General features: G+C 35.4%; 1 protein-coding gene across 1 annotated transcript in view; it reads left to right on the top strand.

Annotated features, from left to right (window-relative positions):
* Positions 1-257: 257 nt before the first annotated feature.
* The window catches only part of LOC125277273 (SH3 domain-binding protein 5-like), a 20823-nt gene continuing 4228 nt past the window's right edge, over positions 258-16852 (top strand). Inside the window, exons 1-7 of the mRNA XM_048205628.1 lie at positions 258-585; positions 1399-1461; positions 4060-4188; positions 13778-13942; positions 14020-14150; positions 16231-16273; positions 16682-16852. The exon at positions 16682-16852 is cut by the window's right edge and continues 49 nt beyond it. Coding sequence (XP_048061585.1) covers positions 505-585; positions 1399-1461; positions 4060-4188; positions 13778-13942; positions 14020-14150; positions 16231-16273; positions 16682-16852 — 783 coding nt within the window. The 5' untranslated portion in view covers positions 258-504. The remainder of the gene's footprint in view (positions 586-1398; positions 1462-4059; positions 4189-13777; positions 13943-14019; positions 14151-16230; positions 16274-16681) is intronic.

Here is a 16852-nt window from a genome sequence, read left to right as displayed (position 1 = left end):
CATGAAGAAAGAAAACAAATAAAGTTGGAATTTTCTTTTTTTTTTTTGCTAATTTGCAGGAAAATGCCTATAAAAGGCATAGCCTAATGCTATTCATATTTATTTTTCGTTTTTATATTCATGATGCACACAACAGGAATGGAATGACACCTGTACACTTTTCAGATTCAACACTTGAAGCCTAGCGCTCTTTGTTTTTGTCATTGCCAACAATTTGGCACTCATTGCCGATAAGTGTTGAGCTGGAGAGAGTCAGTGTGAAAGCGAAGGGGGCGGGGACAGACTTCACCTTGTCTTCACGGCTCCCATACAGCACAGCTGTGTGTGCGGGCATTCAGACACGCGCGTGGGTCTCTTCATTTCTTTCTTTAAATCAGGAATCCGTACAGTGTCGAGGAATGATATTTGCGTTTGATGTGTATTAGTCTCTAACGGACGCATATACTTAGAAATCACCTCACAAGAGGGCATCCGTTTAATTTTTTTGCAAGATAATAAAATAAAATGGATAGCTCAGACAAGGAGAACAGGTCGGATGAAGAATTTGAATCACCTGAAGAAGAGGAGGTAGACCCGAGAATTCAGGTAGATTGTCTTTGATATTTTTTCTTAAAGGGATGTCAGTGTAACAAATGAGATGGTTACAAATAGCCTACACTTATTAATTTACACATTGAAGGGTTTCATATCACATTTTCCTTATCGGCGACACTGCATGTTAATCCTATTATTGACTTCTTGACACTGAGAGGAAATTATTGATTAATTCGCCGCAACTTGCTTTTTATTGACGGCTCGTCTGCGGCACTGGTGCCCCAATTCAGTGTTGCCAGATCTCGTTGGAAAAACAAGCCACCTGCTCTGACAAAACACACAAATATGCCTGAAAGAAGCGACGCCAGTTTTTTTTTTTTTTTTCTATCGCAAAGAGAATATCCTGATTCAATTGATTTGATGTATTGTAGCATAAACTTGAAATGTATAATTTGAAGAATGTCTGAGAAAAAAAAAAAAAACTAGCCTAGCGAATATAAAGTGACAACTGCTATTGCTGGTTGATCATGTTTCATTATGCTTTGGATGCCAAGAACTCGCAGTTATGAAGAAGTAATAGCCTAATAATAATCGCAACCCGACACTGTCCATATTTTGTCGACTTTATGATTTGTATAGTTGATTATAAAAAGCGGAAATGGCAACACTGCATCAGTTGTTGCCTTTTAGAGCCCTGCTGCTTATTAGAGGTCTCCACAGATCTAAATATATTTGCATATGTAGCATCAACCAAGTTTTCTCTCACTTCTTTGCGCTACTGCAGTTTATGAGATACAAATGAAAATGAATCCCTCAATGGGATATGTCCATTTAACATTTCTGACTCTTGAGTTTTCTTCACAGGGAGAGCTGGAGAAGCTGAATCAGTCCACAGATGACATCAATAGATGTGAAACTGAGCTTGAGGTATGACTGCACAATCCAACATCCAAAAGTTTAAACTGAATGAATGGTGAAATAATAGTTAGGCTATACAATAAATATAATATATTTGATTAACAAACAAATGCCTTTTCAATTTGGACTGCTTATTGATAGTGGTAATTTTCCTTTTCTATGCATATATACACACACATATTATATATAATATGTGTATTTTCTTTTTGCCAGGATTTCACACTTCTTAAAATATCATATACGTTGGTAAATTGTTAATAGAAATCACCTGTCTTAAGTTTGGATTTTGTACCACAGCACACCAAGGAACAGAATGTGTATAATGTCAGTATTATGCAATAGATCAAGTGTTCCTTGAGCACCATAAATGACTGGAACTTGTATCCAGTAAAATTAGTAAGTGAATTCTGTGCTTCACACACTGTAAAAAGTAAACTTAAAAAAGCTGATGAAAGATCTTATGTTTGGATCATTTTATTTTATGCAAAAAAATCCAATGACAAGGAATATGATATTTGGCGTTCATATACTTTTAATTTTTTTATGCAGAGCATTTCTTTTTTTTTTAGCAGAGTAAAGTGCGGATCTCAGAGATACAGCATGCCGTAAACAAGGACATGTTTAGACAAAAACACTCAGCTGGTCAGACTCAGTCATGTGGTCACTTTGGTCACACTGAATTGTCCCGATGCCATTGAGTTCATTGTTTGGGCATGTCCTGTAATGTAATAATTTAATAAAATGACTTCGCTAGTCAGAGGCCGAAGGAGAAATACTTTCTCAAAGGATCTCAAGACCGCCTGTTTGCCAATTTCTCTGGCAGTCCAGCTCCTGAAGCAAAAGCACAGTCTTCCTTACTGAACAAATTAGCAAGTTGTTTCCTACAGATGAAATGAATAAAGAAGGGCACGCGCTAACTATATTGGAATTTAAGAGTTGGAAGAGGAGTGAAGATTTTTATAGATTGATTAGTGTTTCTCTAAACTTCATAAAACACAATTGAAAGCTTCTGGATTGTTTTGTACTAACATAAAGTTAAAGTGCAGTAGTGCATGCAGTAGCAATAGTTACTGTTTATGCAGACTTTCTTGACCCATTCCAACTCTGATGATTGTTCTAAGAATCCCATAATTGAGCTATTTGGCTGTAAACCAAATTAGTGTTGCTTTTGCGTCACTGTCCTTGTTGCACTTCAATGGGGACTTAAGATTTAACTCTTGGTGTTCTCTTTTTCCTGGTATTGGAGTCTGTTGCAAATAATCTGTGTTTTGACGAATGGGATTTAATCTAATTGCTTTGCCATGGGCAATAAATGGAAAATAACGATTGAATTACATTTATGAGAAAGCTTGTTTACAACTCAAGAGAAAAGCGTATTTTTCCATGTGCTTTAGACATCTTCACAGATCTTCTTGCAAATCTGATTACAGATAAACTGATTTTACTCCCCTTTTATGTATAGCACTTTTTATGTGCAAAGTAGTTGACCCAAATGCCATGACAAGTTGAAATGAAAGTCATTTCACTGTAAAATTCTTAGAATGTTTAACATTTATTATATACTTAATATAATTATATAGTTGGGAACATTCCTTGTGTTTCCAATTACTCAATTGATTTCAGATGTTGTCGGCATAAATCAATGTGGTAATTTCTATTAAGATTTTTATGCCATCTGAACTCTGCATATAGTTTATTTTGATATGCATTATGTGTTACCTTTGATCAACAATGTTCAGAATAGAAATGCTGTATTAAAATTATAATTCTGGTCGATACCAGTAAGATAATACTTATTTTCATGTTATGGCCAATATTAAAATGAATAATATTTTGAATAATAAATAATAAAATTCTGAACTTAAAATAAATAAATAAATGCCCCAATGTACAGTAGAAAAAATGGATATTAATTTTTAGCTTTGCTAAAAGAATTACATTTAATTACATTTTATTTATTATTTTTTTGTGTTGCTTGATATACAATTTTTATGCCATTTGATTATTATGATTAATAATAATAATATATTAATCTTTATAATTAATTATTTGTTTTTAAAGATTAACTTTGAGAGTACGGTTATATGACAATAATGCACTAAAAATGTAAGTTTCTCCTTTGCGTTTTTCATGTACAGATGACAATGTTATCAAAGCGCTGTATTATGCATGCCAGGCCAGTAGTTGGCGATGTCACTTTGTAAAGAAACACTACGTGCCTATAGACTGAACATGTAATACGCATGTGGTTGACGTCACCGTTTTCACAGATTTGTGTTTTTGTAGTTTACACGGAGAAGATAACAGTATCATTTTCAAAAGCTTGCACTTTTAAACCCGTTTTTCAAAAGTTTGCGTCTTCAGGCCCCCAAAATGCCGTTGTCGTGTAAATGAATGGCCAAAACGCATAAAAAGTGTTCTGTTTTTAGTTGAAAATGATTAACAAATAGGAAAAATGAGCGAATTACAATTAAATATCCAATACCGACAGATTCGATATAAATAAATAAAAAAGTCTCTAATATTTGCTGGTTACCGAAATGGTACCGATATATTGTGTATCCCTAAACATATCCATTTGATTTTTCATGTTTGGTCTGTCTCTAGGATGCCAGGCAGAAGTTTCGTTCCGTGCTGGTGGAAGCCACATTAAAGCTGGATGAACTGGTGAAGAAGATTGGGAAAGCGGTGGAGGAATCGAAACCGTACTGGGAGGCCCGGCGGGTGGCACGGCAGGTGAGGCCAAGAAAATCCAAACAAGAACCCAATATTATCTTCCTAAAGCCAACTTCACCCACACAGCATCTGTTTTTAGTTGGCACTCCACCATTTTGTCTGCGGTGTGTTTTCTTTTATCCCTCTCTGGAGACTCTTGTGCTATCAGCTTGTTATCTGCTATGAGCTGGATGGCACGGTAGCATTAACTGTAGATCTGTCACAGGTGGCTGGCTTCATTCAACGAGGCATAAAAGACTTTGCTGAGAGAGAGCAAATGTTTAAATGTTCAAATCCTAGTTCCCTTTTCTCAAAGGCCTGTGCTATTCTAAGAGAAGATTATCAGTTTATCTCGGTTAGTGTGTTGCAGCTGGGGCATTGGGGGGTGGGTGGGGTGGGGTTGGTGTAAAATGTCTCATTTGCTTTGACTTATAAAGGCAAAGTTCCTCAGATTTATACAACACTTGGTAAACTTTATTTGACTGAATCAGTAACAACAGTAGCGTTGACCCGCTCTGAAATTGGGGCAATATAGTTTGCGAAGCATTTTCACTCCATGAAGGAAGAATTGTAAGTGGCCTATTTAATTTCACTGACAAAGCACTTGATGTTCTTCAGTTTTCTTGGTGGTGAAGGAGAGCTCTTAGTTATTGTTTTCCTCAGGGACAAACAGAAGTGTTTTTATGGAAACAGTCTCTTCTGGGTTGTCAAGCTCTTTTATAATGAGAAATGTGGAGATGATTCATTTAAACTGGTTTAAACTGTCTTTGTTCTTCTGAAGGATGAGCTTTTATACTGACAGGTTATTCTAATTTGAAACACCAGGTGCCTCTTAGCGAAAAGTGTTTTGTCATGCATTATGCTACATCGTCTATGATAAACTGCTTCTGTTGGGGGAAAACTCCTCAAAATGTACAAACAAAAGTGTGCGATGATTATTATTATTATTATTATTATTATTATTATTAAAGGGATAGTTCACCCAAAAATGAAAATTGTCATTAATTACTCACCCTCATGTTGTTCCAAACACGTAAGACTTTCGATCATCTTCTGAACACAAATGAAGATATTTTAAATGAAATCTGACAGATTTCTGTCCCTCCATTGACAGTCCACTTATCTACCACTTTCATGCTTTCAGTTCATAAAAATATCGTAAAACTAATCCATATTAATCTACTGGTTTAGTCCACATTTTCTGAAGAGGCACGATTGATTTATATGATGAACAGGTTGAATTTAGGCTTAAAGATGAGTGACACTCTTACAGGTTTGACATGTAAGGAAGAGGATTAGGGCCAAGCAATAATAAAAAAATAAAACCATCTCGAGATTAAAGTTGTTAAATTTCGAGAAAAAAGTCTAAATAAAATGTTGAGAATAAACTCATAATTTAACGACTTTTTTCTCGTAATTTAACGACTTTTTTCTCATAATTTAATGAGTTTATTCTCAACATCTTATCTCAAATTTTTTCTCGAAATTTAATGACTTTTTTTCTCATAATTTAATGAATTTGTTCTCATAATCTGACGACTTTTTTCTCATAATTTAATGATTTTATTCTCAACATTTTATCTTGACTTTTTTCTCGAAATTTACCGAGTTTTTTTCTCGAAATTTAACGACTTTTTTTCTCATAATTTAACGAATTTGTTCTCATAATCTGACGACTTTTTTCTCGTAATTTAATGATTTTATTCTCAACATTTTATCTTGACTTTTTTCTCGAAATTTACCGAGTTTTTTTCTCGAAATTTAACGAGTTTTTTCTCGTAATTTAACGAGTTTATTCTCAACATTTTATCTCGACTTTTTTCTCGTAATTTAACGAGTTTATTCTCAACATTTTATCTCGACTTTTTTCTCGAAATTTAACGAGTTTTTTCTTGTAATTTAACGAGTTTATTCTCAACATTTTATCTCGACTTTTTTCTCGAAATTTAACGAGTTTTTTTCTCGTAATTTAACGAGTTTATTATCAACATTTTATCTCGACTTTTTTCTCGAAATTTAACGAGTTTTCTCTCGTAATTTAACGAGTTTATTCTCAACATTTTATCTCGACTTTTTTCTCGAAATTTAACGAGTTTTTTTCTCGTAATTTAACAAGTTTATTATCAACATTTTATCTCGACTTTTTTCTCGAAATTTAACGAGTTTTCTCTCGTAATTTAACGAGTTTATTCTCAACATTTTATCTCGACTTTTTTCTCGAAATTTAACGAGTTTTTTTCTCGTAATTTAACGAGTTTATTATCAACATTTTATCTCGACTTTTTTCTCGAAATTTAACGAGTTTTCTCTCGTAATTTAACGAGTTTATTCTCAACATTTTTTCTCGACTTTTTTCTCAATTTAACGAGTTTTTTCTCGTAATTTAACGAGTTTATTCTCAACATTTTATCTCGATTTTTTTCTCTTGCTGTGCATTTTGTTTTTAATACCATTTGATGATGATGATGATGATGATGATGATGATGACTACTATTAGTAATAATATTAATAATCTTTATAATTAATCTTCGCTTGATGTACCATTTTATGTAATATCTGTTTTTGTCTATGTGGACAGGATATTTTGACCCAAATTCCCAGAAGAGCAAGACTGACATTTATGGTTATCAATCAAATATGTAACAGAGATGTCAGGCTTTACACTGCATGATCAGTGCCTCCTCTCTCTCTCTCTCTCTCTCTCTCTCTGTGCTGTCTCTCTGCAGTGAACACTTGACTGCAGTGAAGCTTTAACTGTTTCCTGTCTCTGCAGTTTTGCCATGTCTCTCTCCCCCCACCCCTGCACTGTGTCTCTTGACAGTCTCCCCCTGAATTTCCACCAGTATATTTAGAAAATCATTTCAAAATAACCACTTATGACCTCTTTTGCCACTTTTATTTTTTGTAAGCATCAGTGGAAATCCCCCCTAAATTCAAATGTTACCTTATTTAGAGCTAATTTGTTTTCTTCTGAGCTTGTTCTTTGTTTGAAATCACTTCTGCAAGACAACATCCTTTTTTCTTTATATATTTATATGTGCTATTTTCAGAGAAGCAGCTGGAGAGATCATTAAGTTTCCAGTGTCTTTCTTGTCTTGTTGTTAAAAGGGGTCAGTTTGATGTACCATGAAACCATACTGCAACGTTAAGAAGTTAAAACATCTTGTTCATCTAGCAGGAGAGTATATTTTCTCATACAAGTGCTATTTGTTTGAACTCTGCATTTAGAGTGGCCCACTTCAAAGTCTAGTTTACACTTATACAACCGTCAAAATGCATGGATCACAAGGCTTCAGCAGTTGTCAGAATCTTTTTGCTCTGAAGGCAGTTGAAGACTCTGGAGTTTAGATGGAATCAGTGATAAGGTATAATGAATGCAAGAACCATGTATGACTGGTCTGCTGATTCAAGGATGGAATTTTTTTTCAGAACTGTTCTCATATTAATAATTCAGAACACATTTCTCATTAAGAGCTCTTCTGAATAATGCACACACATGCTCATTCTCATATACACTCATATATACATCAGTATTCCCGTTTAATGCTCTTCCAGTATGTTTTGTAAAATATAATTTATGAAGACTTCAGCATTATCATTCATTATCAAGAGCCGTGAAAAGGTGAATTAAATGAATGAAGTTGCATATTTTACCACTATTATTTTGGTTGCATTAAAGGGATAATTGTCATCATTTATCCACCCTTGTTTCATTCCAAATCTTTATGACCTTTTTTTCTGCAGAATACAAAAGGTTTTTTTTCCGGAACGGTTTTCTCATGCTCACCAAGACTGCATTTATTTGATGAATAATATAGTAAAAACAATAATGCTGTGAAATAGTTAAAAAGAGCTCTTTTCTATTTGAATATTTCAAAATTGAATGTATTCCTGTAATGGCAAAGCTGAATCTTCAGCGGCCATTACTCAAGTCTTCTAATATGATGATATGCTGCTCAGTGTTGAAAACAGTTGTGCTGCTTAATATTTTTGTGGAAACCATGATACAGGATTTAGGATGGATGAAATTCTTTGATGAATGAAAGTTCAAAAGAACATAATTTATTTTAAATATAATTTTTTGATCAAATTTAATGCATACTTGCCTAATAAAAGCATTCATTAAAAAAAATTGAACTGAACCTAAACTTTCAAATAATAGTGTACATATAGAGATCTTAATTGTACAATTGCAAAACCAGTCTGTTTATTTCTCTGATCCTAATAAGAATTAAACAGAATTTTGCTATTGTACCTTTGAGACTTTTGCATGTAAATAAGTTGCATAATGATTTCCTAGCCTCATGTTTAGGTAATCATTATATAACCTCAATGTAGAGCGTGGAAAATGAGTACCAACACTGAACTGCTCTGATTTAGAAGACAAGGGAAACCCTTTTGCTGTGATGTGTCCTCAGAGCACTTGAACACAGAGAAGGACCTTTATGCTGCCAGCGATTTGTCATGACCAGTAATGATTTCAATGGTCTCACTCAGCACTTCAGTTTGAGAAGCGGGAACCGCTCTTGTCAGATGGGCGGCACAGCTAAAACACCTGCAGCTATGTGCTGGTGTCATCGAACTCTCTCAGAGGGCCACTGCAGCCTTCTCATAAAAATATGGGTAGTTTGTATATAAATTCTTAAGCTTTATGATTTCCTCAGATGTCCTAAATATGGCCTTGTGTTTTCCTTGGGCCAGTATTATTGCAATGTTTGTGCTTTTCCTGGTTGTATGGTGTCATGGGATAATTAAAAATAATGTTGTTAATTTGTTCAGAAAATGTTTAGTTTAAAGGTCCTATTCTTCGTGATCCCATGTTTCAAACTTTAGTTAGTGTGTAATGTTGTTGTTAGAGTATAAATAAAATCTGTAAAATTTGAAAGCTCAAAGTTCAATGCCAAGCGAGATATTTTATTTAACAGAAGTCGCCTACATCGAACGGCCAGTTTGGACTACATCCCTCTACTTCCTTCTTTAATGACGTCACTAAAACAGTTTTTTGACTAACCTCCGCCCACAGGAATACACAAGAGTTGCGTTTGTAGAGTGTGTTTGTCGCCATGTCGTCGAAACGCTGTTATTTTCATCCCGCAGTCCAATCACCGGGTCTGATTCCGGCTCAAATTGATAGGATAAAATTAAAGACATGTTTACAATAACACTGAGCGCGTGCATCTCCACGTTATGGTAAGAGGCGTGACCTTTCCGGGCAAGATGCGCTAAACTGCTGTCGAATCACAACACAGGAACCGCTGGCACAATCAGAACTCGTTACGTATTTCTGAAGGAGGACTTCATAGAACAAGGAAGTCATCAGCCCGTTTTTATGACAGTGGAAACAGCGGTATACAGATAAGTAAATTATGTGAAAAATACTGTGTTTTTTTTACACGCGAAACATGAACACATGTTATATTGCACACTATAAACACAATCAAAGCTTCAAAAAAACACGAAAAACGGGACCTTTAATACTTTGAAATTTACCCTCAAATATTGTTGTTGAGAGCGTATTAGCAGTTATTATCCATGACATAAATTTATTGATTGAGTTGGATACAATTAGACTAATAGTAGGCCCTACACAAAGGCCAGTGTTGCTTGGCAAGTAAAAAGTTTTATAATAAGAATTTATGAATTGTATGTGTAAACATCCTCAAACACTAGGCATATTATGACATTATGAAGCATTCCCAGCTAACAAAAATATGTTCTAAGAATGTTTTGCTATTATTCCCATTTCTGAATGTTCTCCAAATGTCCAGTTTTTAAAAAAAAAATGTTTTTGGTTATTGGACCATTTTAGGAATGTTATTTTTGAATGTTCTCTAAATGTTGCAAAAAAAGTAGTAACATTTACAAAACATTAGACGAACATCCAACTAAACATTGCTTCCTATAGAAACATTCAATGAATGATGTATAAATATTTTTGAGAACATTATTAAAGACCAGATAACTCTGAACAAATGTTCTATTTACATAATTGGAAAACTGTTTGTTCACAACTTTGAAAGAAACCTTGCCAGAATGTTAGGTGAATTCTAAGAACATCCCCTGTTTGCTGGTTTTTTTTTGAAAATGCATCTTTTAATATAACCCAACCTAAAACCCCAAAGAGACATTTTTAATAAAAGACCGATGTTTCCACTGAACTACAGGAAAGCGTTGCATTTCATTTCAAAATTTTATGATAATGTTATCAAATCAGGCCAGAAAGTTTATTTTTTATGTAAGATTCAACTTTTTTATTTATTAATTTTTGTACTTTTTTTTTTTTTTTTTTTTATATAAATATCTGTGTCAGTCATTACTGAAACTTGATTATTTTGGGTAGAGGATTGAATTGCACATGCAATGTACATTTGAATTATTACCAGTGTTACATTTACTGAGCATTACATTTATCATTTCTTTTCCCTAATGATCCTGAATCCTTATGTAGCATTAATGGACCTTTGCCTTAGACCGCGAGCCTTTCTTGGATGGTTTGGTCCTTCTAACAACTATGAAAAGCTGTTGGCAACAGTGTAAAATGTGGTTCCCTGTTGCCTTGTTATACAGGGAAAATTTGTTTGTCAGCTTTATTGCATCATTTTGGCAGTCAAACATTGAGTCATACTGAGGCTTAACAGTGAAACCCCTCAGATAATGTTCTGCAATGTTTGGCTGTGAATCAGGAGGGATGGTTGTTAATGCCTTTTATCACATTCACGGCTGTCCGTCCTCTATCCCTCTCTTGTCTGATTGATTATTTGTCCTGTACTCATCCTCACATGGCATATGTTTTGGTAGGAAGTAATAAACCAGAGTACTGAGGTGAAAATTGTGTCCATTTGCAGGAGCCCTTGTGACCTCTGTTGGAGAATTGGGAATTGGACTGTATGTGTGCTTGTTTGGTTGAACGTGTGCTTTCTTGGTGGTAAACTGCTATAGATGTTTAACGGTGACCGCATGGCACCAAAGCAGATTTATTGAAATCAGTTTATGAGTCATAACCCCTATGCTGCCTTCAGTCAATAAGCTTTGGAGAATTTCATAATGGCTATATTTATCACAAGATTAAGCTACACTTTGTTTTTTAACGAGAATGCATTGGGGGTTTTATTGTGTAGAAAATGTATTTTTGGCCCTAATTCAGTTCAAGGTTTACTTTCTGCTACAGAAATGTTTGATAAGAAACTCTTTAGTCTCACATTTAAGTTCGAAGTCCCAGTAGCCCAGTGTGCGTTGAAACAATAAAAGCATTAGTCTTGAGAGGGGTTATCTTCAGGTCAAAAACAGTCACAAATGAGCTTGTTTTTATGCCAGTCAAACGAGATGTATAAAGCATTGCAAAAGACTTTATTTTTTAAGCAACAACATGGACAATTGGTTAATGACATCAAAAAAGCATGTCAACTGGGTCACCATGGACCCAAAACATCTCATTATGAGGCCGTCTCTGCATTATTTTTGGTCAGAATTTGATTAAAGCTGGAGTGCTTTGATGCAATAGGATTTTTTCCATAAACAAAGACAAGTACTTTTTCTGTCTATTTAATTGCAATAATGTTAATAATCAGCTTCTCTGTGTAAAAGTTCTCCGAACTTAAATCACATCAAAAATGATTAAATCAGATGATTTTTGTGCAGCTTGTTAAATATTAGATGTGGTTTATTTCACTGCCTCACTTTGCTGCGGAACTGATTTGAAGCAGTTAGTTTTAACACGCTACTCCTCAGGAAATAACTTTTGACCTCAGAGTACCTCTGAGTGTAATTTGAAATGAATATTTTAACAAGTTTTTCCCTGCATGAACATAAAAGCTTCTGAAGTTTTTACTTCTGCTGAATTCTTAAGAGTACTGACCATTTCAAAGACCTTATAAGCTTGATCATTGTTTTATGTTCTCACACTAAAATATACCCACTAATAATGCCTCAAGATTATTTTATTTTACTTTACTACATCAGCCCTTCTATCCATCCGTGTCCTTTACTGTCTTGCCATCTTCAGTGACCTTAAAGGGTTAGTTTACCCAAAAATGAAAAGTCATTAATTACTCAACCTCATGTCGTTCCACACCCATGTTTGTTTATCTTTGGAACACAAATTAAGATATTTTTGATAAAATACGATGGCTCAGTGAGGCCTGCTTTGACAGCAAGATAATTAACTCTTTCAGATGCCCAGAAAGATAAGACATTTAAAACAGTTCATGTGACTACAGTGGTTCAACCTTAATGTTAAGAAGTGACCAGTACTTTTTGTGCGCCAAAAAAACAAAATAATGACTTTATTCAACAATATCTAGTGATGGGCCATTTCAAAACGCTGCTTCATGAAGCTTTACAAATTTTTTGTTTCGAATCAGTGATTCAGAACATGTATAAAACTGCCAAAGTCACGTGATTTCGGTAAACGAGGCTTTGTTACATCATAAGGGTTTCGAAACTTCAGTGGTTCACCATTGGGGGGCATGACTTTGGCAGTTTGATACAAGCTGAGGATGAGGGCGAGTAATTAATGACAGAATTTTCATTTTTGTGCAAACTAACCCTTTAATATATAGCTTGATTGTTGTCTTTTTATGTTTTGTGTTCACACACTAAAATATAATTGCCGATGATGCATCAATATTATTTTATTTTATTTATACTTGCTACACCAGTCCTTCCATCCTTCTGTGTCTTTTCCTGGATGGATTGGAGGTCTGTCCTGCCATCTGCTGTGATCCCCTGCTGTCAGCTCTTCATGGCAATGCGGCAGCATCACGTCAACTTTGAAGCCTGAGCTAAAAATAGCCTGTGTGTGAATGAAGGGATGGAGAAAAAAGAATATTGAGCTGTCTCAAATGAAAGACTATAATAGGACAGATTGGAGGAAAGGTAGAGGATTATCCATGGGACTGCCATTTACAGTGTTTGATACAGTGCACATTCAGTCCTGAGTCTTGTAGCATTCAAGGTCTTATAGTAGAGATGTATAATCACATTCACTGGGTGATAGACATATCCAGAATGTTTTTTTATCATGATAGATGAATGTCACATGAATTGTCATTTCAAAGGTAATTGTCATTTCAAAGGGCACCATATAATGTTTTACATATGTTGTGTATGTGTGTGTTGATAGATACATACCGTAGATAGAGAGAGTAAGCAATATTCTGTTTAAATGCAGAATGTAAACTTCGAATGAAATACTGGTATAATATAAATTTCGGAGTTAATTTATATGATCTCTCTATGCTGTAAATCTCTCTTCAAAGAGAAAAACTGCCTCATTGCCGCTGGTTGCAAAACTGATCCTGTTTTGTTTGGTTAAGTAGACTGAATCATTAAGAGGTTTCCGCAGGCTTTTTCTGTCAGTGGGAGTAATGTGGAGATTAGAGTTCAAAAGTGAAGGAATGGGAAAGGAGTATGTTTTGGACCGATTTAGCACGGCTTGCTTTAATTCTCCATAAAGGAAGTTCAAGGGTGATTTTAATATGTCACCATACAGGAAGTTCTGTGCATGAGTAAAGTTTCTTCATCTCTTGCACTGTTGCTTCATGGATAATCCACAATGTTGTTTACTTTAGCAATGCACCGTTTATGTAATTGCCCTCTACCTGTCCCCTAGGCTCAGCTGGAAGCACAGAGATCCACGCAAGACTTCCAGAGGGCCACGGAGGTACTGCGGGCGGCCAAAGAGACCATCGCCCTGGCTGAACAGAGGCTGTTGGAGGACGACAAGAGGCAGTTTGACTCGGCCTGGCAGGAGATGCTAAATCACGCAACACAGCGAGTGAGTAATGCGAAGTTGTGGGATGGTAGAATGAGGTGTACCAGGAAATACTCAAACATCCTTGTTTTGGTTTATAGGTGATGGAGGCAGAGCAGATAAAAACACGCAGTGAGCTACTGCACAAGGAGACCGCTGCCAAATACACTGCCGCCATGAGCCGAATGAAACAGCAGGAGAAGAAGCTCAAACGCACCATCAACAAGTCTAAGTATGCACCAATTAATTTGTCAAACACACAAGCATTCACTGATACCATTTAGGCTAGTAATAGTCTTTACTTAATATGTCTGCATCTTGCACACAGAAATAGCATGAGAATCCTCAAACAGTCAGTGGATTGTTGCTATGTTGTATGTTTATGGGGATTGTAGGTTTTACTTTGTTGTCATAGTTAAAGGATTAGTTCACTTCAGAATTACCTGATAATTTACTCACCCCCATGTCATCCAAGATGTTTGTCTTTTTTTATTCAGTTAAAAAGAAATTAAGGTTTTTGAGGAAACATTTCAGGATTTTTCTCAATATAGTGGACTTCAATGGGAACCAACGGGTTGAAGGTCCAAAGAGCTTCAAAGGGCTCTACACAATCCCAAACGAGGAATAAGGGTCTTATCTAGTGAAACAATCTTTTAAAAAATAAAAATTATATACTTTTTAAACACAAATGCTTGTCTTGCACTAGCTCTGCGGTGCACCACGCATTACGTAATCATGTTGGAAAGGTCACACGTGATGTAGGCGGAAGTACCGAGCAAGTGTTTACAAACTGAAAGTGTCAAACGGCCTTTATAAAAAAAGGTAAAACAACAATGTCGGATAATTTTGAAGATGGAGGAGAAAATGAGATGGAGTTTTTTGTGGTACTTCTGCCTACGTCACGCGTGATTTTTCCAATTTGATTTCGTAATGCGTGGCGCATCACAGAGCAATGCAAGATGAGCATTTGTGTTTGTTTGTATTTTTTTTAGAAAATGACCGATTGTTTCGCTAGATAAGACCATTATTCCTCGTCTGGGATCGTGTAGAGCCTCATATTCACAGGCCATGCCCTCCCAAACGAGTACTGTGCAACAAACTGCACCGGGATCCATTAAGTTTTTACCCTAGCCTAGCTACGCCTCCGCTCTTCAAACACACACATGTAAAATCATAAACCTTGAAGGCTTAAAGGGTTAGTTCACCCAGAAATAAAAATTCTGTCATTAAATACTCACCCTCATGTTGTTCCAAACCCGTAAGACTTTTTTTCATCTAAGGAACAAAAATGAATATTTCTGTATTCTGATTTCTGTCCCTTCACTACCACTTTTATTCACATACAACATCCAATGCACATATCAGTTGTGGTAAACAGAAGCTCAAGCATGTTTGCTTGAAGCACGCCAGAACCAGTGAGGTTCATTCTCATGTGTTACGAAGCACGTTTGAGCTTCCGCAAGATGTTTGTTCTCACGCATCAAGCAGGTTTGGTTGAGCTTCTGTTTATGTTCGCTGATCAATGTTTATATGTGAATAAAAGCCTAAATTTAGTCTGTTCATCATATAAAGCGATTGGGTCTCTTCAGAAAATTTGGACTAAACCATTCAATTCATATGGATTAGTTTTACGATCTCTTTATGAACTTTTTGAAGCGTCAAAGTGGTAGTTGCGTGGACTGTCAATGGAGAGTACAGAACCGGCTCAGATTTTATTAAAAATATCTTCACTTGTGTTCAGAAGATGAATGAAAGCCTTATGCGTTTGGAACACGAGGGTGAGTAACTCTTTTGGGTGAACTAACCCATTAGGTAAAAGCGATTCAATAAATGTAACGTAAATGTCGCTGCCACAGAATGAAACAATAAAAGGTGACTGCGCACTTGCAATGCATTGGCTAATTGTTCACGTCTGTGATTTGTCTATTTTCGTAGAGTATGTTTATGGTCTTAATGTCTCAAAACAAAAAACAAACTGGGTCGGTCAGTTTATATGTCAGTCAGATACTATCTTTCTTTCTTAGTAGGCAGGTTTTGCTCATAATTAGTTTATGATGAGAGTCAGCCGTCTGTGAGACTAGACTCATGTTAAACCCATAAATATCAGTGGGGAGCCTTTTAGGTGGGTTTCTCACGTGTGATGGTGACTCAGCTGGCTCAACTCTATCACCGAACCCTGTTAATCTTGTCTCTCATCATTTGATTAATGTATCTGCATATGTGAACAGTTGCCATGGTGATATGTAAGATGCTATTTATAGGCCTTTACAATACAGTAGCTCTAATCACTTTTTTCTCACTCTCTTTTTCAGGCCCTACTTTGAAATGAAGGCAAAATATTACTTGCAGCTTGAGGTACTTATCATGCAACATCTATAAGTCATTTATACGTGCTAAATACACACTGCAAAAATATCATTTGCAGTCATTTTATAATATTTAAAAAATATAAATATCTAAAAATCTACTTAACATTTACAAAAACATTTTGTTTTAAGAATAAAATTAAGAAATTTTGAAAGGTTTTTGCTTAAAACAAGGGAAAAAATTGCCATTGGAGTAAGAAATTTAATATTAAATATTCTAAAAAAACTTCTCATATATATTAATATGGAAAACATAATTTTTTTAAATTATTTAATAATTTTTTTTATAATTTAATCTATTTACCTGTATTTTTCTGTCCTTTATCTATTTTAGGCCATGCTTCCATGTTACTTCTGTATTTTGTTTAATGTCAACTTTTTGTCCTCCTCTCTTAAGCAACTGAAGAAGAATGTGGATGATCTCCAAGCCAAGCTGACGCAGGCTAAAGGGGAATATAAATCAGCCCTCAGGAACCTGGAGATGATCTCAGATGAGATCCATGAGCGCAGACGTTCCTGTGGCATAGGCCCACGGGAGAGAGGCGTGGGTGCAGAGGGTGATGGTGTA

The sequence above is a fragment of the Megalobrama amblycephala genome, linkage group LG10, assembly GCF_018812025.1.
Source record: "Megalobrama amblycephala isolate DHTTF-2021 linkage group LG10, ASM1881202v1, whole genome shotgun sequence".
Lineage (NCBI taxonomy): Eukaryota > Metazoa > Chordata > Actinopteri > Cypriniformes > Xenocyprididae > Megalobrama > Megalobrama amblycephala.
This window is presented reverse-complemented; position numbering and strand designations above follow the sequence as displayed.